A 25,517-nucleotide genomic window follows, 5' to 3' on the forward strand; every position below is an offset into this window, starting at 1 on the left:
GCAAAAAGAAAACCCTCTCTGATTTAGGTCAGACGGATCACTGCCAAGTATTATGCAGCAGAGCACTCAAGGTTGCTTTAAAAAATCTATGAGATATTTTCGCCTCTGTCTCAAAATTAGAACCTGACAGGAAACTTCATGCCAGCAGTCAATCAAACTGACAAACTCGGTCAAACAGGCGTCTATGTGTGTGTGTGTGTGTGTGTGTGTGTGTTGCATCATTCAGGTTGGCCATGCTGTGCTGTGTCATCCCTGAGCACGTCCCTCACCTCCACCCGCCGACTTCCTCTGCTCACCTTCAACCCTCCTTTGAATCAATAATGGATTCACTTGTGTGAACTCCAAATGCTGCCTCTCTTAAACGTAATTATAAGGAGTCCCGCTCCTGCTCCGACGACTGCGGAGGGGAAGAGTAATGACTCTTTAGACGGGCACGCCAGGCAGCTCCCAATTAAGGCCATCTAAAATACTGAACACCCAATGAGCACGCACACAAACACACACACACACACACACACATTTAAACACGCATACACACTGCAGACTGTCAACATGGAGAGGAAGGACGGGGGCAGACGAGGAAACATCACACTGTGAACATTTATTAAAGCAGACATCTACAGCGGGTGAAGACATAAAGAAAGTAGTAGGAGGGAGAGGGAGATATTCAGTAATGCTGTGCAGGAGGGAGATTTATCTGTATCTGTGTGTCCACTCTGGGCTCATGCCACAAAAAAAAAAAACAGCCTTACCAAGCATGCATTAGTAGCAGGTTGGCATGCTTTTACATTATAAACCTTTGGTCGGTTTCCCAAAAGCCACATCGCTCATGAACACGCACACACAGGTACGCACACAAGCACACACGCGCAAGTACGCGCGAGTTGACCGGTGGAGGGAGTGGGCCAAACGCAGTTCTCAGCTCAATGGACAATCCCAGAGTTAGGAAGGGTTTTTAGGTCCAAGCAGCTTACTCAATCATTTATCAGATTAATACTTTTCATGAGAATAAACCAGTCACAGAGAGAGACATATGGAATGTGTTAAACTGTGCTCATCTGAAAATCAAAGGAATATTGCATAACCAAAGGCTATCCTGTGTGTGGTTGTCTGTGTGTGTGTGTGTGTGTGTGTGTGCATATTAGTGCTGTAGCATGTGATAATGCTAAATCTGAATGAAACCATTAGGAGAAAAAAATGTGTTTGGACTTCTCGGACATTTATTCTCCCTTGAAATCACAGTAACTGTAATTTGGTGAATCTAATCACAGCTTATATTTAATGCAGGACTACAAAATATTATCGCTGAAGGAATACAAAAAAAAAAAAACCCAATGCTATTTGCCTTGGATCGGGGGAATATATAAGGATGTTTTTCCACTATTTTTGGACATGTTGTAGGCAAAATGATTATTAAATTGAGAAAATAATCATGACGATGATAGTACTTAGTTGCAGCCTTAGTATCTAGCACTCAGTTCTGTGTGTGGACTTCTTAAGCTGCTGTGATCAAGTGGTGAGTGAGCCTTACATTGGAGTCGAGCAAGTCGATGCTGTCCAGGCTCTTGCTGCGGTGAATGCGGCCTTTGATGCGACGCAGAGAGGGTTTACCCTGGCTCATGGGCAACGAGAGGGTGGAGGTGGCAGGCATTGCCATAGCACCAGCGCCACCGGTAGCACCTATAGGCCCATCTGAACACCCGGGAGCACCTGAGGGGGATGTTTCTCCATCTGGCGGGGTCACCCTGCAACAGAAAAGACAGAGGAACAAAGATGTGTATTAGAAATGATGTGGGCGCAAAACTTTTGGTCGGCAAAGCAGAACAATACATGATGATCTCAGTGATGGCAACATTAAACACCTTTGATTTCTTCTTTTTTTCTTTCATTCTTTGCCACAGCCATACTTTCCCTGTCTGAAGCCACTCACATGCACTCTTGATAACTGTTAATGACATGACAGTAATGACCGATCGTAGAAACATATCCAACACTTCCGGATAAGTCTCAAACTCTCTGAATGTTTCTGATGCTGTATAGCTTGTGGGCTCAACAAGTTGACGTAACCACATCCATTAAATACCACATGATTCACAACGACCATGTTTTCTCTGAAGAGCAATCTACACTGCACACACTGCTAGCAGGCACTGCTGCATATCTGAGGAAAAACATAAAGATGCCTGGAGGATTAAAGTGACATAACTTTCCTCTTGCCATCTTTACTTTTTAAAGGACATTCTCTCCTGTTGGCTGTAGTGGCATTCAAGCAAGTGTGAATAATTGGGCTGAATGTCAGCGGGTAGCCTGCAGATGGAGACTAGGTATGGAGCATCCACTTGTCTTCTATTATTAAGCCACAATGAAGCTGCTTTGCTTCTTACCGTATATGTGCGGCTGCAAAGGGAGGGAATTTCTAAGGTAACATGAGATAAAATACTAGGAAAAATTATCACAATTTGTAATTCTGACAATTTTCAACCTTGCCTAGCTAATAAAATACAATAAATGGGCCAAAGTTATTTCAAAGTTATACAACAAGGGGAGTTACAAGGGGATACATACTACAACATACAACAGACACTGTATGATGAGTGTGCGCATAATTGTCTTCAACAACAGACTTTTCAAGCAAGAATTCCAAACATTTGCAGGTGTCAGCTTCTTAAATGTGAGGATTTTATGTTTTTTTCACTTTTACATTGTTATAAATTGAATATCATCTAATTCCTAACATTTAATGGAGGAAAATGATTAATAAATTAAAATAATCTTCAGATTAATCATTAATGACAATTATCATTGGTAGCCAGCTAAGCTCTGCAAAGCGTTCATACTTACATATACACAGCGCGAAGCCTTCGAAAGAGAAGATGGATAGACTATATTTTGTATTTGAGATGTATCATGATGACAAGTCATCAGTCAGTTCAAAGGCTTGTACAGAAGTATTAGACAGTGTTAGAGTTGACGGCACACGACAGTCTTCAGCAAAAAAGATAAACCTCCTGACAGCCCGTCAGTCTCCCTGGGCACGGACAGGGCTGGAACATATTCACAGGTTTGAAAGATCTCAGACATTTTCATTCAAAGACGTTTAACTCAACATTGACCATAAAAACCCAGAGTTTAAAAACGATGGATCTGCCGTATTCAACATGTGGCTCCATCACAAAAACAATCAGAAAACGTCACTAGCTGCTGTGATAGGCATGACTGACTGCAGAGTGGCTCCTCTCAAATGCAGGGCTCAAATTTCCAAAACATATTCAGAACGTGCTCATTTTCATGCTGTTTATTTGCGACATGCTGTATATCAAAAGACCTTAATGCTCATAATTTTGTTTCATGTGGTTCCAAACAAGGGTGTTCTGAAGCTAATTGAGTGCTACTCAACCAGAAGATTTTTTTTTGTGTGTGTTAAAAAAAACAGTGAAAGTCTTTGATAACCTCTTGAGCAACAGTCAGGCTCTAAACAATAGTTCAAAATATTTTATACATGTACCTATAAAAGTATAAATAGATGCAGGCTCTTAGTTACAGTCCAACAGTACTTAATAATTTAATACCAAATTAATGCCTTTCAATCTTCTCTTCGATCTTCTGCTGTGACCAGTGCACAATGCCCTCACGTGTTTTTTTACAAACAATCAGGACACAAACAGAGAATCTGTGGCTGTAATCCCAGTGTTCCCAGAAGCAGCAGCTTATCAACCTCTTTGGCTTTTAACAACACATGGACAGTATCTTTGTGGCTTAAAGGAGGCACTTTGCAACCTGTAGGCCACTCACTGATAATCCTATACTAATAGCTACCATCACTGAAGAGAAATGAGAGAAACAAAAACTATTTGGCTGCAGAACTTTATACATCAGTGCTTCATTTACACTGTATTTAAAGTTAAAATGAAAACAAGGCTTATTTACCTTTGGTATAAGTCCATAATACAATTTTTACATGTCGTTTCAAGACAAAAAAGACTTGTTGTGATGGCACTTTTACATTCACTGCTATTTGTCCTGCTCACTTTTTTAATTGTACTAGATGCCACACAGAGTTGCAAAAAAAAAAGTAGAAAGACAGAAACACAGAGGTTTGTTGATTTAAAGTCTGGTGTAAACATCAAAGTACAAATAATAAAACTATACACAGACACCAGAAGGAGCAGAAGCATGACTGCTCACTTGCTGCTGGGCTATGAATGATTTATCATCAGTGATGCTGCAGGATTTTAGGAAGATATATTGAGCCAAGCAAGCCAGTGGATTAGCCACGGCCTGGCTGTCTGTGTAGACAGACGCTAGTTTCACTTTTCACTGCCTCTGGAGAAATATGGAGAAACTCACAAACAGGCCGGAGTGCACTCACAATGCATACCCAAAGTGACCCCTTCAGTGCAAACAACAGACAATGCCGGCATCGTACAGCACAAAAATAAAGAAATAACAAGATACATTAGGCACTGACTGCAACGAGAGGTGAAGTTTATGAATATTACATGAGACTTCAGCCCAAAATAGAGAATCTCCCTCTTGCCCTGGATTTATGAGGTCAATGGCAAAGCTTTACAAATTACCTCATCCCAGAATCCCAGCAATGTGTAAATGTTATTGATAGATAGCCTAATTGATGTTGTGATAATGTGATGAAGTATGTTGTTCAATTATAATATGGTTGCATATAAAAGCACAATTAAATCAAAGTATATAACCTTAATGCATTTATTAAAAAACATCTAAGAAATTTTCAAAAAATAAAAAAAATGCATTTGTCGCAACACATTAGATCACATTAGGAGAGCATCGTTAAAATATTATGAATGATGATTTTTAACCTTCGAACCAACATTGGCAAAACAATCTCAGCACAACATCCATTTAGTCGCTGATCTGGAAGTTTCAACCATATAACATGCACTTAATCAGCAGTTGGACTTTGCCCAGTTGTCACTGAGGTGGAAATATTTAAATTTCCATTTTTTTGTCAGAGGGCTCTCCAAACTAAGGTTCAAAAGATGAAGATTGTGTGATGTGATCAAAACAGCTAGCAAATTAGTGTTAAGTTGATACTGAACCTCCGTAATTCCATGGCAACTGAGCAAACTCCGTCTGACGATGAAGATCATGTTATGTGATTGAAAGCTCCACAACAGCCACTACATGGAAATTGTTTTCCCATCATTAAAGGTGGTTTCAGACAGCGAGCGGGTTCATGATGTTTCAACTTTTTCCAACTTCTCACCACAGCTTGTTGAGTCACCATGACAACCACAGCAATCAGTGAGTTGTTCCCTGAGTTGCCACTTCAGACAGATCAATGAAGAGAAACACAAGTGGAACAGCATCAGCCTCAAAGTCTGAGAGTCTGGTCTGGGACGATTAACATTTATGATGGTAGTTAGCAAAACCTGCTATATTGCATGTGTCATATTGCCAACCATTTCCTCTATCTAGCTGCGTGACATGATTGTACCAGGCCTACATGGACAGCAGCAGTCTGGGGGGAACAGGCTGGTAGGATCAGAGGGAGCCATGGTTGTGCCCTGCTGTTGCTGATTCAAAATACAGAACAATGATGTTAGTGGCGCAGCCACAGTGGCAACTGATTACTATCTGAAAACACAATAAACACATGAAAAGAATACAGGATGTGCAGTATATGGTCAGTATTCTGCAGCTATGGTTCATCAAACAATAACAGAAATATCTAAGAATGTTATATTAGTCTCATATTAGGGTGTAAAATTATAATCCTACTTCCACGTAGAATTATTTTGTCTTCAAAGTCAAAAATTAACCTTCATGCTCATATTTCCCATCCTATACTCTAATGTGTATATACTATTACACCCAAGCAGGTTTAAATATCATTAGTCACCTACAGAATGGGTTATATTCAATATTTGATAACATGCGTTTAAATCGAAATCTGTAAAATACTTTTTGTATATCTGTCAGACACCAGTTTCACTAGTCTGTTTTCAAGAGGCTGTGGGTTTTGGGGGGTGGGTGGGGGGCAACATCCTCCTGTTGCCTCAGAGGTATTATGTTATGACAGATCTTCACATGGAGGGCACACTTGGAACAATTGGTTCCGCTTGGAGAGGACCACAGGGACAAAAGCAGGTGTGTTTTATCCCTATCCTGACACTTCTTGCCATGCAGCAAGGCTCCCAGTCACACACACACACACACACACACACACACACACACACACACACATATATATATATATATATATATATATATATATATATATATACACCAGACAGACATGATCTCGCCTGTGCTCCTCTGCTCAGGTGGCTCCAGCTAGAGAAAAAGACCTTACTATGATGTTTCTTCAACTGCTTTTATATCATGTCTAATCACAACAGACAATGTTAAACAGAGTTCTGATGGGACGCCTTTCGATCCTGGGATTTGCCTGTGTGTATACCTTCCAGTTCATCGGACGACAGTGGTGCATCCAAAATAGCTTCACTGACTCTTCTTCTTTCCATTTATATTCTCAGACCTTTTCAAAGAAGCTTTTACCCAGCCAGCATGTTAGTCATTTGTTTTACCTTCCGTGTGTGCTCACTCACTAAGCAGGACCACTGCTGCACAGGTGGGGCAAAAGAAAAGTTAGAGCGAAGAGAGAAAGAAGCAGAAACTAAGAGACAGGTGAACAAAGCATGAAGGAGTGTGGGGCTGCGAGGCAGAGTTGAAAGACAAGGGGCCGAAGGACAAAAGGCGAAAGACCATAATGCAAAGGGACAAAGGACAGAGGGACGTTGTCAGCGTATGGCTCAGAGGTCACCCTGACTGCTTCGTAATGCCTGACTGTTCAGCTGGAAGTGATGCCAGCCGATGAACATGCATCATTCTGCTCATGGCTCCCCTCCTATTTTAGGGGACAAGTGGTGACAAGAGGTGTATGACACATCCTACTTGATCTAGACCTCAATGACACTCCCTAACCGAAGAATAAAACAAATGATGGATATGGAAATGTTGGCTGGCTAAAAAAATCCTTGAAAACATTAGAGGAGAAAGAAAAAAAAACAAGGAAGGGAACATTGGAGGAACACTGAAGCTTTTCATCTACTAGCTGGAGTCTGTAAGCCCTTTGAAAAGCCACCTGGGCAGACGAGGATGCGACTGAAAATCTGTGGCGAGATCAAGAATCTGATTAGGCCAGACAGGCCTGACAGATGGACGGACCAGATTAGGCATATAGACATGTATCAAACAAGGCGGGACAACGCTCATGTCCGAGTGCTGTCTGACCCCTGTGGAGAGGAGGGTGACGGGCAGGTCAACGGCTGGTTTCAAACAGCAAGGCTGCTCCCATGTGCATAACAGACATCAACACAAACTCAACTTCGGGGCACATTAAAATTCACTGTACGAGCAGAGATCTGAGGACGAGTTGGGCTAAAGCAAAAGTGGACAGTGGCCTGAAAGGCTGCCCTACCAACCTCATGCACCATCCCACCAACCATACGCATGTTTTCCACATTCCGCTTGTGGATTTGCACAAATTACTGACAGGGGCAAGTCCTAAAAGATAATAATAATATATAAGCAAACACAGAAAGAAGTGTCAGTAGTTATGATCTTCGGTAGCTTAGCTGTTAGTGTGACTCCATGTATTTCTTGAAAATGCCCACTTATGTTAACTGTACAGACGAAGCATGTAGTTATACCAAATGAACTGAATAAGAATGATCAAAGACTAGTTCACTAGTGAGGTGGGGGCCATCTGAGGTCATAATGGTCCTTGTAAAATATTCTCCCAGGGAAATATAGATCAGGTTATGATTAATAAAGTAAATACAGCAAAATATGAATTATTTACAAATGTTTTTCCTTTGTATGAATAGTTCTAGCATTAGCCAACAACACTATCTGTTGGGTTTAGTAGATCGATGAAAGCAAAGTTGCTTGAGATGGAAGGTTAAATATTAACATGGAGAATTCCTGTAAGCTAATTTCTTTAAATACAACAAGGTTTAACTTAAAACTGCTCTTCTTTCAACTTATGCAATACAACCTGAATATAAAGGCTCTAAAATGCGCTCAAGAAGCAACAACCAATTAATTTTATGTTCAAAAACACCCATATTTAGGGGAAGGAGATGTTTCGTTGTTTTTTTTGGGTTTGATTTTCAACAACATGGTAAAGCTTTTGATGACAGATCTTACACAGAAGATGGAAAACCAGTCAAATGGAATATTACATAATGGCCAACAGTAATATGTGATTTGTAGTTAATAGGCTTAAGCTTTTAGGTCTTGTAATATATCCCAGTGTGGTCATGTTTGCAACATCGTTTAGTCATAAATCATTTAATTAGTTAGTCTGTTTACGTCCTATTGGAACAGAGGACATAATGAAAGAGGGATAATCACTAAGGGCCACTTTTTAATTTTCAGACATTCTCAAACTATACTACAGTGTAGTGTTGTTACATCATATTATGAAAAATGAAATGCCTCAATTATATAACATTAGAAAATATTGATGTTGACAGACAGACATAAATCTACCAAGCGGAGGGAAAGAAAGAAAAGAATAAATTGGGATCTCTGTCAGACAAAAGTGGATCCCCTCTGCTGTGTCCTTCTCTATTTGTGGGACGGCAGTGATGGATTCCATCTTGTCAGCCCCCTGTGAGCCATCGTGACAGTCGAGAGTCACCAGAGGCCGAGAACGTGTGACTCACAGATTCTAAAAGTCATTGCTGCTCCGTCTCTGACTCTGACTGGAGACGATGAGTCTCTGATAGGCCTCTGTTACCATCACTGCCGCCAACTGGCTCTTTAAGCAGCCATTACCAGACCCTTAGTTAGGCTCGCCATTACGTGACTCCAGACCTGCGCTGTGCAACATCTGGAGTCAGACTCAAGGAGGATGCAGCCAATTATGGCTCCATATCATTCCAAATATTTCATTACCGACACTACTACAATATAATTTTATAGTTGAAGTTTTTGTAAAAATGCCAAACTTCTTTCCTTTTTTTACCACACTCTGAGCTATATAAACATGCCTGAAAAAATATAATGTAAACTAATTTTCTTATTATGAAATATCTCCTCACATAATAAGCAAATAACTAAACATCTTATAAATGATTTCTGCCAACTTTGATACTTGACAGGTGTCAGTACTACAACACATTTGGTCATTAACCAACCCCTCTCTACAGTGGTTATGAGTCTGATACAGTGTAATTACGATTGTCAGTGTGAGACAATGACTTGACATTTGTCCCCCAAAAATGTTCAGCATTCTGTGTTTGGCAAGTTTTCTATCGTTGTTTTCCGTCTCCCCAATCATGCTAGCCGAGCCACTGTAGTGTCTAAAATACACTCGTATATCATTTGTACACATCACATGTAGATTTCTCAGTAAATTATAGCAACACTGAACCAAGTGTACTGGACAGAAATTGATTTAATTGATTCAATTTAATTGAAGTTGGATGCTAACTATTTCATGACATCATGCACCAAACTTGTGTGCAGCATTTAGTAAATAAACCCGAGCAATACTGACATACTGACCCCTGTTTTCTTACAGATTACTCACTAACTACACGTTTTTAAACTAAAGTTTGATATAGATAACTTACTGGGCGATGGGATAAATATGGCACTCAAACTTAAATCACCAATGTCATTTACTCTATATATACCTGCCTCTTTAGCATTCAATATGTCAAACTCAAAGCTTACGCAAGCCTGACAAATATTACAACACAGACATACGTGTTACTAAATGAAACCAGCAGAACTATTGACTGTTATTAGCCAGTAGCTTCTGTGCTATGTTGTTATTGCACTGAAGAATAATTATGTTGTTTGCACTTAACATGCTGTAATCTTAGTCTGAGTTGTACAGGACAACAATTTCTACATGCAAATTGTTTTAGCATGAAACAGCGGCAAATCAACAAAACAAATATTACTGAAAAAGTTAATTTTGTATTAAAATTGGAGCATAAAAGTTATCACTAAAGGCTCTAACCCATAGATAAACAAACACACAGGCAATCTCACACTGGCACAGACACCCACACAAACAAACACAACACATAAACACACACCCACGGGATGCTCAGAGAGCGGGTGGGGGTAAGGGGGTGAGCCACGAGTCAATAAACCCTGTGTAATCTGTTCCCTTTAGTGGCATAAACCATCTGAGAGGAGATTACAACCGTTCTGCCAAAGTAAGAACATGCGAGTTCCTAATGGACAGAAACACTGAACACACACACACAAACACACACACACACACTCAAACACACAAAAGCAAGTGTGTGTCCCTTTGCATATACTCTATAAAGGAACTGCGGAGAGTAGGAGTAGCACGCTCCAAGACTGCCATGAAGTCATGACTCGTGTTTTTAAGATCAGGCTTCATGACTTTAATGCATAAAGGCTTTTTTTGACTTAAGGGAGAACGAGACAGAGAGATACTGAGAGTTAGGAAGAAAAAAGAGAGTATTTCGGCATGTTTTTCAGAAAAGTACTGATTATCATGACAGGCCCACCCTGGACCTGGGCTCCTGCTGAGGTAACTAATGCGTGGCATTGTCAGTTTGTGTGAGATTACGCATCATGGCCTCCATGAGTGGAACTGGAAGAGTGGAGGGGGGTAGGACAGGAGTTATTGGATGTGTGTGCTCCTCTCAAGAGCTGGGAGGGAGGACGTGTGGACAGGCAAATCAGAGGGCAGGGGGGCTGCTGCATGTATATGTGTGTGTGTATGTGTGTGTGTGTGTGTGTGTGTGTGTGTGTGTGTGTTGGGGGGAAGAAGGGACGCTGACTTTATGCATCATTAAGCAGGTGGACTGAGAACACCAGGCAGAGCTGCCAGTGTTAAGGGGAGCAGAGTAGACATCTGGCACACAATACAGGACGATACACCCACGTTAGGAAGAGCTGTGACCGGTTTAAACACACGTCATCAGGCTAATTATTGTTTATGGATCATCCCTAACTAATTACAGTGCAGTGGCTTTTACAGGTCACTTAGTATTTTGTATGTATGTGTTTTTCTGGTTCTACACAGTGAATGGAGTCATATTTCATACAGCCTTCTGTTTGTTCTTCAGTTTTTTTTGATGTCATGTTTTTTATTCAGTGCTTTTATCTGAACTCTATTAAATTGATTATACCCGTAGCAAGACTGTAGCAACACTCAGAAATTACACATAAACTTAACCAAACAATTCAACTATAAGGTTGTAATCGGATACGACACAACTCGATAAACAACGCTGGATTATGTTGACGGTACACCGGAAACAAAGCAGAATTTGGTGACTTCTTGCTGAAAATGTGGTGTATTTACGATAAGCAAAAAAACAACACACTAGGCACTGATCACCACAGTCTGCTCAGACCTCCAGAATTTGTTGTAATTATTGTCTATGTCACTGCTCTCCCGGATGCACTACTCCCTACAAATGGCTGACAAAACCTCTTGCGCCCTTAGGATGCACGTTTTCAGTTTCAGTTTTCATTTGACAAAGAGATGAATAAATACCAGGTGACTTAGTAGGAAAGAAAGCCGCTGAGCACGCTCACTAAATACACAAGGGTCTGCCACGATTGTTGTTGTTGTTTTCCACATTATCTAAATTTCATTCTCATTGCCTTGGGAACATTGTAGCAGTGCATGTAGTAATTGTTACAGTGAAAGGACAGTGAAATGCATGTGCTGACTAATTGCTTATTTTTTAGGAAAGGCAGACACATTTCAGCATTATTGATCTTAGATCATGGAAGAGGTGACTAATTATCACTGGGCGTGCGTCATCACCCATATGTAAAATACAACATACATAAACATGTAGCATTTCAAACGCATTTTTCATGCAACAAACTAAATGACACTAGGTTAATAATTTTATGATTATTTATCGCATTGTCGATGCAATGACCTCCTTTCAAACGTGATGGATGGGTGGGAGTAGATTTTTAATCGAGGGGGCTGAGTGATCATGAAACCATCTGGCGCACAACCACCCCCTCATCGATAGTCCTCACCTGCTGCTAGAGGAAAGTAATGTCTCCATCCTGTCTCCTTGTTCGGTTCAAGGAACAAATACACCCTCTCTCGTGTTTTTAGTCGCTATAAAAGCGTTACCTAAGTGTACCCAAACTACCTCACCTTGCTTCTGCAATGTTTTCTGTAACTCTTACCACAGCCAAAGCTTGTGCCCTGTTCTTGAATTTCACCATCAGCATTTGTTTCTGTGTCATATGCTTCATCACGCCTCTCAGCTAAACCTTAAAGCACTGCTAGAAGACAGGGGGTTGCAGAGAGTATGTTGGAATTTACACTCGATTCAATTCAACACCTTTTGAGAATAAGACAGGTTTGATTTGGAACATGGTATATTCACTTATTCTACAATCTCTAAAATAACGTTGTCATTTTATCTCATTATGTACGAAGGTATAAACTGCTCAGTTGGGTCTCTTGATTTTTAATCCTGTGCATAAGCCACTAAGGTCAAAGAGTAAACCTGATGCAAAGCAGTGAATGAGAAAGACAATTTGCATGTTTAGCAATTCAGCAAAATTGTTTTCCTGAGCTGACAGGGAAATGTTATTATGTCACAACTGAGAAACTTAACTACTAAAGGTAGGCTAACCCATAGTTGGCTAAAAGTAGATGATAAATGGGTGGATGAATGGTTAAAGCTAATATCACGAATACCACAATTGATCTACTAGATTCCTCCTGCCATTAGCTAAAAGGTTACCACAGGTCTGGATACAAACTTCACTATCAAACAACTCGTGTAAAGTTGGGTTATCAGTCAAGGCATCCAATGTAAAATTTTGTAAAAGCCTTAAATTATTAAGTATAACCTCAATGTGGGTAATCACAGTAACTCAGCATGCACACATTTACTTGTGTGCATGCAAGCCTACTGGTGCTGGGCTCCGACTTCACAGCGAATAATGACAAACACGGCATGCGAGTGAATGCAAGGGGTGACTCCATGAAACACACACTGCAGGCACACACTGGCTCAGCTTCCCTTCGTTAAAGTGGCTGTCGAAGGAGATACAGTAATCCTGTTTTAATGGCCGTGCCCCTTCCCCCACCATGAAGTGATGGCCCCAGACATACCGCCGCGCCTCTCTTAAGGGAGAAGTGTCAAAACCAAGTCACCGCTGTGTTCTTTTGCTACACATTTGACAGCAGTCACGAGCTAAGAGGAGAAAACCTCTCCTCCCCTGTGTGATATCCTCTGATTTGGTCAGGTGTGTTACCACAGGCACCATTTGCACTTATATATATATATATTGTATATATGGTGGACTCCTCAGGAACCAGGTTGGACATTCATCACAATAAACCAGTGTTTGTCCTCTGACTGAAGTAATGCCAATCTGAGAGGATTATACATCGTGCTTAATGTTATCTATGTGGATTACAGAGGAAGAAGAACCGAATGTGCCCATTGTACGAATAATGAGAGCCTATAATTAGACTGAAAACTACACTGCTGTGTAATGTTTTTTGATTTTCCTTTCTTTTTAATTAATGAGCCTCCTAATATAAATGAGTAGAAGGAAGAGAATCATAGTTTAGCTTAATATGATCTACAGTATAACCATAGCACAGGAAATCTGTCATAACAGCATCTGTCATGGTGTCAAAAGCCATATAAGGTTACAGCCATTAATGTCAACCTCTTGTTCCCTGATATTAACCAACTAATTTACAAAATGCACAAAACGACTGGTCAATTAGTTAGTCAACTTAGATAAAATGAATTAATTGAAATGATATGAGGTATGACTAATCTTTGAAGAGATTTACAATGCAATATTGCCAAGTACTTTGTGTTTCCAGCTTCTCAAATGTCAGGATTTCCTGCTTTCCTCTGTTTGATATCAGCAAGGGGCATCAAGTGACGATTCTTTCCATTACTGATTATTCTGACAATTATTTCTTTATCGTTTAATCAGTTCAGCTGATTGTTTGGTCCATAAACTGTGCTTTTCGAGCAAAAATACTTTCAAATAGTCACCGTGACGATTATTCCAGCACTGTTTTTATCCATTATCAGTGATTATTTTCACCTTTATTGCTGAAAAATTTATTACCTATGGCTGAGTTATACATTTGAGCTGTGTGTTTGGATTAAAGCAAACCCAAATCGCTGCCCACAACATCTTCTGACTGCCCACCCCGACCACCTGGAACAAGCCCCCCAGGGAGAGAGACAAGGGGTCGTCATAAGAGCTACGCTAACCCAGCTAGTACCTAAGGCTGTTCCTGGCTAATGTTTGGTCGCCAGATGATCGAGTGGATGAAATGGGACCCAAGCTGCCAAAGCATCTTTAAAGAGACCTCACTTCATCTCAACACCCTGTATCGAGCAACTGTTGCCAATGCTCCCCACAGGCTTACTACCAGGCGCCAGTAAAAACAAAGAAAAATCTGTTTTTGAAAAAAGACAATAGTAGCATCAACTATTAGATTTTTTTTATAATTCAATGGCATTCAAATAATCAAAAACCTTGACAATGGTTGCAAAATAGTGAAAAATGTCCATCGCAAGTCTCTAAAAACCACTGGGACATCTTCAGATGCCAACTTTTTCAGTCGAACCCCCAAAATATTCTGTTTACTGTAAGACAAAGAAACACAGAAAATCCTCACATTGGAAAAACTAATATTCTCAAACGATTCATCGACTATCAAAATACCTGCCAATTCAGTTTATATCTTTGGATTTTATTCTAATAGTTGGACAAAACAAACCTTTTATAGATGTCACCTCAGTTTCTAGGAATTTTTGATGGCTGTTTTTTAAAGTATTTTGGGACACTTAATGCTTTATTACACAGTCAGCAATAGAGAGATGACAGGAAATGTGGAAAGAGAGGTATGACGTGCAACAACAGTCTTTGGGCGGACTCAAACTGGAGACATTGCGGTTCATGATCGGCACCTTAAACCCCAAGCGGAGAGCTTGCCAGCTTGAGACTAATTGACAGTTTAACTAATACTGAAAATAATTCTTGGTTGTTGCCCTAAACCACAGTACAGAAAAAGAAAACAGATGTTTCCAAAAGCTAAGAAAATTAAATAAGGGAGGCAGCCAATATTTCCAGTGGAGAGTGGGTGAGTTTGGTGGGTGCAGCTGGGTGGGTGGGTGGTGAAAAATGTGCAATAACAGATTTTGATATGAATCAAACTAGCTGGAAACACTCATATGAAAACACACAGACACATGAGCAGCCAATGACAGCCAACCACTTAGCATCACTCCTACACATTGTGATGTGAATACAGGCGGCATGAAGCTACTGAATAAGTGATGAGAGTGGGGGAATCAGCCGACATTTTTTTTTTTTACTACATCAGATTACTGAAATAGATCTGAGATCAGATCCCTGCTGAGGAAATACAAATCAGCAAAATCACACGCTTCAAATGAGGGGTCGCTAGAAGGCTCGAGGAAGGAAAACAGGGAGCGCGTGCAGGTGCCATAGACATCATTTCAAAGCGGACAGTGCCGGCGCTCAGCGCTGTTTCATACTGTTGTTGTGAATACACCTGCTCTGTATTGTCCGCTTCCCCCACCGCTGCATGTGAAACTCACCCTCAGCCAACTGATCACAACAAACAGACTCCACCAAGCGCATTAACGCACAGGGACGGCGCGCACGCATACGCATACGCACGCACGCAAACGCACGCACGGGGCACAGAAAGCCACCGTCCAGCCCGCTTCTCCCCGGCTGGACGCCCGCTGTGTGCGTGGCTGTCCCCGGCGTGAATATGTAACAGTTGTTGGAGGCAAAGAGAGATGGAGGCAGCCGACTTCCGCCAACAGCTGCTCAGCTTCAACTTCGCACGAGACCCGGGTAAAGGCGAATGGGGGTGGGGGGGTGGAAGGTTTTCATGACAGCAAAGCTGAGGGGGCTAATTTTAAGGCTGTTTTTCTTCACATGAAAAGCAACCCGCAACCTTTTGCCACTCTTTCCACGCACGCACCGACACACGCTCCCATCCACAGGCGCACCTCCTCCTCTCTACTCACCACAGCTGTCTCTTAGTGGGGAGGCAGTCTTTGTTGGAGGCTGTCACTCCCATGGCCATCTGCATCACCGTGATATATTTCTGGTACTTCATGTTGTCCTCCTGTGCTGCTGTCACCGCTGCTGCTGCTGCTGCTACTTCTTCTTCCACTTACTACTTCTACTTCTAGGAATCCGCGCGCCACAAAAGCGGCACAGGTGAGCGTGCATTCAAGTGTCTGTTATTGTTCCCCGGCACCCGCGGCATCTTCACTGTCAAAAACGCCATTTCCACGCGTGGAGGAGTGCTGACGGGGGAAATGATCCCCGAGGAGCTCAACGAAAGGTACCACGCCGCCGCGACCCATGTCTCTAATCTCATTAGAGCTCAGAATAGATTGGCTAATCCATTCAATTTTAGTCAGGACCGGGTCATTGTTGTGGTTCGCCCCGTAGCGGCCACTTTTCTCCCTCTCTCTCTCTCTCTCTTCCTCTCTCTCTCTTTGTCTTTGTTTTTCTACCTCGGTTCGTCTCTGTGGAGGTAAAGAGTCAAGAGGAAGACAAACAGAGTCAGAGGTAGGATGCAGCGGCGGTGGCACCCAAACGTCTGCGAGGGAGGAAGCAGAGCGCGCGTGTGTCCAACGAGAGGGGGAGAGAGAGCAGGGGAGTGACACAGGAGGAGGGGAGGAGGAGGAGGAGGAGGAAGAGGAGAGGAGAGGAGAGGAGAGAGGCAGCGATGTAATGGCTTAAGAGGGGGGAACCTACTACTGCTGAGTAATATCTCGGTGTTGTAAAATTGGAGGCACATGCGTCCTTTTAGGGTGTTATTTTCTTAGGGTTGATCCACGAGGCGCAAAGACAGCAGCAGGGTTTGGGGCGTGAGGGAAACACTTTTCCCGTGTGGAGTTCAGGGAGGATGGAGGAGGGGGTGGGGGGTGGGGGGGGCAAAGCAGCAGTGACACCACAGCAGCCTTAAACAGAACAGGTCAATACCAATTCTAAGGTTTAGACGAACTTGGTAACCCAAGGAAGACTAAATTTACCACCAGGCTGCAAATGGAAACAACCAAACAACATATTACACAGAATATATCCTCCTATTCCCGCTAATTAACTAATTATTCCTGCTGCACTTGTGTGTTCACCTCTTTATACTATACCTTTTCTATACTTTATTATACTACTACTGTATATTTATGTGTTTATATTTGTAACATGTGTACCATTAATACAGATGCACCTTTCTGTGCTTTCTTTGCACCTATATTTCAGTTTTTTAACTTTATTTTAGTATGTCTGCATAATTAATCTTAACATGTATGTATATTTATAGTTACATCAATAAATTGGTTAACCAGGCATGTGTGAGCTGATTTAATGTCTCCATTCAGCTCGTCCACCAGAGAGCACTGACAAGTTTGTTTTTCAACTGCAAATTGTCCCGATGAGTATTTATCTTGGTCACAATTACTTAAAAATAAAATTTAATGGGCCCTTGTTTATGTTGTATGTTTTTGAAAAAATATATCTATCAACATATAGTTGTACTCTTTCTGATCTGTGTTAGCATTAGTCTCAAATATCTAACATTTATTTCACTGTGTGGATCATAAATATCTTTTGGGGTGAATAAAGGTTTATCTTATCTTACATTGTTACATTACGAGAGGCTTGTTTTCGTCTCACATAACTACTGACCTTGTTGCTCAAACCTCAATCTCCTTAAGCAGCAGACAGTCCCGCTCTGCAGGTGTGACTGAACGAGGAGGCGAGTCGACATGATCTCCTTGGCGGCTCAGAGAAAGTGAGCTAAGCAAAGCTAATTAAGAAACAGGGATAAAAGAAAGTGAAAACAATCAAATTCATTTATCTTTTCTTGTTTGTTTTATTCATTATATTATACTTAATATTTATGCACAATATAAATAGTCCACGTAAAATGTTTGCTAGCTTTCGGTATTTATTTCGAGATTTAACAATATTATGTATACTTGAGGATTTTAAAAATTAGCAAACGTCCTGATCCCTCTATTGTTATTCTGTTGTATTCAAGAAAATATGTAGATTTTTTTTTCTCTCATGTACGTTATCTCTTACTGCAAACTCGCAGAGTAGTGCGCGGCTCAGATTACTTTTACCGATCCTTTGGGGGCTGACAGTTCACAGTCTCTGAAGATGCTAATCAATTCAGTGATTGATTCGGTGTCATATTTAAACATGAGTCCTCAAGGACATCAGAGGGGGACATCAGAAGAGTCCATGTGCAAGTTGAAGTGACTCCCTCTGTGCTGGTATGTTTGTGTCTGTCAAAGAGGCAAAATAGCGTTCTTTAGGACGGGCGTGTGATCAGGAGGACTGTGACGTAACCATAAAGACTCATGCAAACTCCTTCTGTATAAACCCCCTGGGCAGGATCTTTAACCTTTAGACATGTTTGCAGTGACGCTGGAGAGCATCACGTTTTTTTCAGAACGGAGCTGCAAGATGAGGTGAGACAACACACATTTCTGCCACCGTGTTTACATATTTTTTCAGCCTAATAAACAGAAAGGAGGAAGGGAGAACTGCAGTGTATAAACCATAGTCGTCTTGAGATGGCCCATACACCGGGAAAAGTAAATCTAGATATAAACTCTATCAGGAATGAATAACACCATGATAAAAATGCCAAGGAGGAAAGTCAGACAGCCAGTGCAAAGGCAGGTAACTCCTGTTGGATGGGGCAAGCTGGTGAGCAGCTGGTGGGGAAGGTCAATGGGAAACTGCTGTTATCAGCACTGCTTGATATTGGCAGCTATGAAAACAACAGAAAATTCACCAAAAAAAAAAAAGCCAACCAATGCCCACCTCGCCTTTACTCCAACTCCTCTGATGTTTGTTTACAGTTCTTGGAGTTGGAAAGAGGATTAAGTAAACACACACATACACACACACACACACACACAGAGGCACACCAGTGGCCTGAAGGAGACCGAGGATGGTGAGGTCACCACAGCAGTGATATGGTCGTTAGCCAGAAGGACAGTGGAGACTGTGAATGACGCACAGCCCTCAGCAGACTGGCAATATTCTCCCTGTTAATATAAAATGTATTGCTTTTTGGTGACACTGACTTGCAAATGGACTCCATCAGCCCAAATACTTGCTGGCCTCAAGCAGAAGAATTCAATTATTTGTTCAATTATGTCACAGTCAGACATTCGCTTGATGGTTATAAGAAAATGTCCTCTGAGTGCATCTTTAAGCGTCACACATCTGCTTGATAAAACTACAGCAGGAGTCCATTTCATCATCTTTATAGTCACGGATATAAATGGCCAACTTGCCTAAAACCCAGCTGTCATCGTTCTGATATTACGGTGGGTTAGGGAGAGATGGAGAAGAATACTGGATTGGTTTAAGAGTGAGATTTCCCTCAGGAGCAGCAACCATCCAAATGTGTTGATCCCCCCCCTCACCATAAATTACACTATCCCCTGGCCCCTGGCCACGATTAATCACATGACCACAGCAGCCAGATTAAATCTGTAGCCTTGGACTGTTCTCCTGTCTCACTCTCTCTCTGCCTCTCTTTCATGCACGAGGCATACAAATAATCAACAAGCACACAGCACGAGCAAACACAGCATCAGCTGAGCAGATACACATATAAACATTTCAACTGTGAGTGTGTCATCATGGAAATTAGTCGCTGTGCGTCATCATACACCTGTTATCTGCTACTACCTGCACAGTTATCAACCCCATTCTGAATTATGTCTGTGGGCGACAGCACTCGGTCTCAGCGCGATGTGGGTGCTGTGAGCATCCTGAAACTCAACACTTCGCTGCAGAGCTTTAATTTCTCCCTGCCAGACCTGCATCGCCACGGCAACACTGGCTCTGGGCTTGGCTAAGGTTGCCCTGACACAGGATATGCTTTCATATTCAAAAGCAAAATGATGTAAGTTGCACAGGTATGACAAGAAGAGCACTTTTGTTTTCAAATAGAGCTGAAACTATTATTGTCAACTAGAGCTAGGCAACTAACAATTATTTTCATTATTGTTTAATCTGACCATAATTTTCTTGATCAGTTTTCCGTTTATAAAATGTCTGTCTCAGTCTCCCAGGGCTCAAGGTGGCGTCTCCAAATCTCTTGTTTTGTTCGAGCAACAGTCCAAAACTCAAAGATATTCAAAAGCAGCAAATCCTCACATTTAAGGAGCTGGAACCTGTTATCCAGTTTTCAAGTTGCAGTTTTAATTGTCTGTTGACTGATTTATCAATTAGGCGACTAATCGGTTCAGCTTCATTGGCAACCATACTGATAATTTATTTATCATATAAGTCTTTTTACCAGTATTAAACTGTTTCTGGTCTTCCATGATACTTAACTAAATATCTCTGGGTTTTGGAAAAAAAAAAGGAAATTACTGAAATGTTCCACTATTTTCTGACGTCTTATGGAACATAAATTAATTGATTGATGAAGAGAGAAATCCCTATATAATATCATATGAATAACTTGGAGAAAAATTATTTAAATGTAGGATTCTCAATTCAAATAAAAACCCTTGGTTCATTTGTCCTCACCACTAACACTGCTGCACCTGCCACTGAAAGCAAAACTTTGAGGATTAATGCAATGTAATGAAATGCATGGTGGTGTTTACAAAGTGCTTATTAGGTTAAATGTGTTTCTTTGTGTCAAGCTAGCCTTTAATTTTGACCAGCTTGGAAAGGTGCAGAATTATTAAATGTGCATGGAAAATGTTGTTAATATGGAACACTGAATAAGATAATATAAGCAGTGGCAGAATGTCACTATGGACAACATTTTAATTTGGATTGTAAATGGTGGGCTAAAATTAGATCTAAGATGGCACTGGGTCCGTCTTCAACCTGATTTGGGATGCAAGTCCATCTAATGATGGCACAATGCTGTAGCGTTATGATGCTGTACTGTAATAAAGAGGTTACTGTAGTAGGATGCTACAGACTAAAATGGTTAGCTGAAGAAAAGCAACAGCTGTAATGTACATAGGGGGTTTAGCTTATGTTAATTTGCGGCGACTGTCCCTGGTTTGTATGTAGGATAAGAGAAATTTAAAGAAAAATTGCTGATGCTAGAACTAACAGCGTAGTCTGCACGATAAAAACCCGCCTGTGACGTGTGTGAGACTTGCCAGAGAGCAGTGATGTGATAAGAAGGCACACATGGACCGCCAGACATGGAAGCTGCAGAGGATGCATAAAGCATATGAATCCAACCAAGGGTAATGCAATATGTAAATGAAACAGTTGTTGAAGTGAATGTGCCTGCTGTTGTTTCAAAATTGCATGTGAAATACACGGGGCCCGGACTCAGAGCAAACACATGTGCACGCTATGCTGTTTTTCCCTCAGTCTGCTTCTGAGCGCCTGCCTGGGCTCTACCTCAGGTCAAAGCTACCTATCTATCTGTTTCTAAATAATAGGTTGAAACAGACTTTAAAAGTGCTCAGCATCATGCAGTTTTACTGTAGAGCATGGAAGTCGAGAGGTGTTGGTGGTTGAGCGGAAGACATACAGAAAGAAAGACTGGGAATGAATGCCAGCAGCCCTGGATACTAAATGACTGCTGTTGCTGCTTGGACAGTGATTTATGGTTCAGCTTCGGGGGTGTAGGTGGTGCGAGGAAGGAAAACAAGGATGGTTCCACATGAGGAGGAATACACATGTAAACAGATATTCTGCCTGACAGTTGCAGAGACAAATTTTCACGGTAACTTTGCGTGCAAGTCCATATACCAGTGTGTGTTTACACACAGCAGTCGTATTACTTGACAGTCAAGTGGGGCTTTGTGCTCCCGTGCCTCCAGTCAGCAGGGGTTGACACCAGCAGCTACGTCCCCTCCTGCCCTCCCACTGTCACCTTTATTAACAGTCTGCCAGGTGGAGACTTTCTCTCCGAGGTGTTCCAGCCTCAGATTTGCTGAGGTAAGTGACGAACAGAGGCACAAAGAGCCTGTGGGAGGGAGCAGCTCTCCCTTCTGTTAAAAAGCACTGTTTACAGGTAACACACAACAGCAACACAGAGCATCTAAGTGTCGGGTGCTCGGCTCTGTTGCTGGCGTATGTAACTGTGATGATGCATACACCATGGCTGCCTTTTAGTCTGCCATCCGAGGGCTGGACACAATAAATGCATAACTGTGGGTTGCTGGGTTTACGCTTAACGCTTCAGAAGATTGTATAAAGATATCCCATGTATTGCATTATATAAACACACCTGATGTACAAACAGCCATCACATGGTGTCACAGAATCCACCAAAACAGAAATCTTGATTTACACCTTAAACAACTTAGGTTCAGTGTGTAGGAATTTGGGGGATCTATTGGCAAAGATGGAATATAGTATTCATAACTGTGTTTTCAACACCCAGCAAAGAATAAAGGAAATGGTCCCATAAAATGTATTTTTAGCACAGATTAAACAATTAAAACATGGGTTAATTACTGAGCTTTAGAGGTGTTGGTCGATGGGTTTTGTGATCTTTGGACTGAGCCAGGCCAGATATTTCCTCCTGCCTCCAGTCTTTATGCCAAGCTAAAATGATCAACACCTAGCTCCATATTTAAGCGACAGATAATGTTGATCTTCTCAACCTCTCTAACACTCAACAGTAATGTGATTAGGCATATTTCCCAAAATCCTGAATTATTTTGTTAAAGTTTCCATTGTTCACCCTACTTTTGCATCATGTTGTGTGCCTTTATAAAACATTCAGTATGTGTATGGGCATTACGCACATTAAGTTTAGCTCATGCCATTTAACAACTGCTGTTAAAGACACAGTGCATTAGAAGTCACAATATGAAGTCATAAGAGCTCCTTACTGACAAATCAATGCGCTGCTCATGGGAGGTACAGAAGATCTCTACAGCATGGGAAAGGACAAGGAATATAAAATAAATAATAAACGAGTTAAGGAATAAGCCCTCTGGTGTTTAGTCAAAACCCCACTGGATCAACCTTCAAATTACACTCCTGAGGTATCAAACATCTGCTGAATGGCCTGGCATAAGAGCTGTTACAATCCATGGATTATATTACTTAGTGAAGGTTGACAGAGCACACTTGCTGCCCTGCTTGACATTCCCGCACTAGCACACATACACACCAAGGAACTGCTCAGTACAACCACAGTCTTCAGATAGAGTGAAGTATTTAAGTTTTTAAATGATGAACGAGATATATCAGTTTGACTCTGCCTTCCATCAGCAGTGTTTTATCCACTTTGTATTTTCTTTGGAGCACAGTTGTAAATTTATAATAAAATTGTCTATACTTATCATGCACGTAGTTGGACGCCTTGTATACAGTTCAGTGCTGTAGGTGCTGCCAAGCAGCCTTACTGTACGTGTGTGCAGTGTAGGCTGTCGCTGTGGATCTTATCACAGCAATCTTAGCAAAGAAAATAGGAATATTACACCATCTGTGTATGCGTGCATTTATGTAAGCGAGACATATAGAGTGACAATCGGCTGCTGTAGCTGTGCTACTGTATAAGCAAGTATAAGCAACTATTTCAACTGTAAATAGACCGATATCTTATCCTTGTTGTAGTTCTCACTACTTACTTTTTGGGGAAATAATGTAAAAAGCCAACCTTATGTGGTTGCGAAATAAATAGAATGATGGAGTAAAGAGATTTACACCCCTGTTAGTTTGCTGCTTAAGAGTATGAGTGAAGGTATGAATAAAAAGGTGTGGTACAAACAAAGATCAGTCCAAAAGTAGTAATTAAAATGAGTGAAGCTTACATTACAACGCTGATGTTATGGGTATGTGTTGTAAGAAGCAACGGCTAAAACACAGGCTTAGCAATATCACTGCACATCTGTGCTAAAGGAAGCTTTCTACTGTCAAAACATTTACGTCTGTGTTGTCTGTTTATGCACACCCACAAGATAACTGTTTGTTGCCGGGTCATAGTCACGGCCAACTGCATTATTCATACCATGAAGTGACTATTATCTGGATGCTTTAAATACAGCTTTACTGTAGCAGAATAAATAGTGGGATATTGGCTTTGAGTTAATGCATAAATATTGATGTGACATTTTGATCTCTGTAGGCCTCTCTGTTCATAATGTGTCTCTTCTGGTCAGTGATTAGCTGTATCACCTACAACATGAATGCATAAGGGTGCGTATATCTTGTGCCCTCCTGTAGTGACCTTTGTTGTAACAGTTCCCCATATAAAACTGTCGTGTAAAGCAAAATAACTGGGCTAACAGATAAAAACATTAGCGCTACTTGTTTTTTTCTTTAAAGCACAAGTTGTGCCTGATATTCCCAAGTGATGACGGCCTAGGGTTTGGTAGCCAATTAACAGAGTGAGCAGGCAAACTGAGCCACAGCGAGACCAGTCAGTTTGCATGTCAAAAATGGAGAGATCAGACAGTCGTGTGAGTCTCCACTGGACAGCAGTGTGCAAGACTTGGTGCCTGCGTGTCTCCACTCTATGTGCATAAATCATAGAGTCCTTTACCTTTCATTGCTTTGGCTGAACTGTGTGTTGCATTTCTTACATAACACATAAACTTCAAAACCCACTCCTCAAGACACACAGCTGATGAACACACTCCTGCAGGAGCAGTCTCATCAGGCCATTACGTGCAACAACGTAATGCGCATACCAATGTACACTAAAAGGCCTGTTACATCAGCAGCTAGGATGACTGAAGGTGGATAGTGATGGATATAGAGTGTTGGGCAACTGCATCTTGTTCTAGAGATAAGAAATGAAATGAAATGAGTCTGCCCCATGATCCAGCCACGGTATGATTTCTCATACTGTGCTAGTTTTGATGCTAGACACCAGTGGTGTCCAAACTATTGCATACAAGTTTCAAATTACAAGTATCCACATTTTGATTATTTATTCTAAGATCTGCACAAAGTCTCTGTACGTCAGAATTGAGCTTGCATACGGTACCAGTATTTCAGCATTTGAACCAATTTGCTATAGTTTCTCCACATGATTCACTGTTGCATCTTTGATAACTGTTGACTCTGTTAGCTCCATGTATAAATCAATTTTTCATTTTACACTACTGTGTGGATTCTATTTTGAATTCTATTCTTATTGTAGTTCCATATAGTTCTAATTATTTATGTCTTTTACTTTCTATACTGTTCTGTTAGCATTTCTGTTTATGTGCTGATGCAACAACCGAATTTCTCTGCTGGGGATAGATACGTTTATCTTACCATATAATTGCATCACTTTGGGGTCTGTTCTTACATTAACAGTAAGAACAGACGCAATATATATAATATAATACGTCTATACAGCGGTGGGTGAGTGGGTGGAGTACATATATGTGAGAGAGAGTGTGAGAGAGAGGGAAAGATTCTGCTGCACTGAGCAGATTTGCAGGGCCAAGGTCAAGGTCACAGCAGGCTTACTTCCCGCCAGAGGCAAAGGTAACCTGAAC

General features: G+C 41.3%; 1 protein-coding gene across 11 annotated transcripts in view; it reads right to left on the bottom strand.

The window, feature by feature from the left end:
• tjp1a (tight junction protein 1a) overlaps window positions 1–16,162 on the bottom strand; it is a 98,018-nt gene extending 81,856 nt beyond the window's left edge. For all 11 annotated transcript variants that reach the window (XM_070836130.1, XM_070836106.1, XM_070836137.1 and 8 more), the window contains exons 1-2: window positions 16,071–16,162; window positions 1,532–1,745 (exon numbers count right to left, since the gene is read on the bottom strand). In XM_070836130.1, the coding sequence (XP_070692231.1) occupies window positions 1,532–1,745; window positions 16,071–16,162 (306 nt within the window). The remainder of the gene's footprint in view (window positions 1–1,531; window positions 1,746–16,070) is intronic.
• Window positions 16,163–25,517: the final 9,355 nt, after the last annotated feature.

The sequence above is a fragment of the Pempheris klunzingeri genome, chromosome 1 (assembly GCF_042242105.1).
Source record: "Pempheris klunzingeri isolate RE-2024b chromosome 1, fPemKlu1.hap1, whole genome shotgun sequence".
In the NCBI taxonomy this organism is placed as follows: domain Eukaryota; kingdom Metazoa; phylum Chordata; class Actinopteri; order Acropomatiformes; family Pempheridae; genus Pempheris; species Pempheris klunzingeri.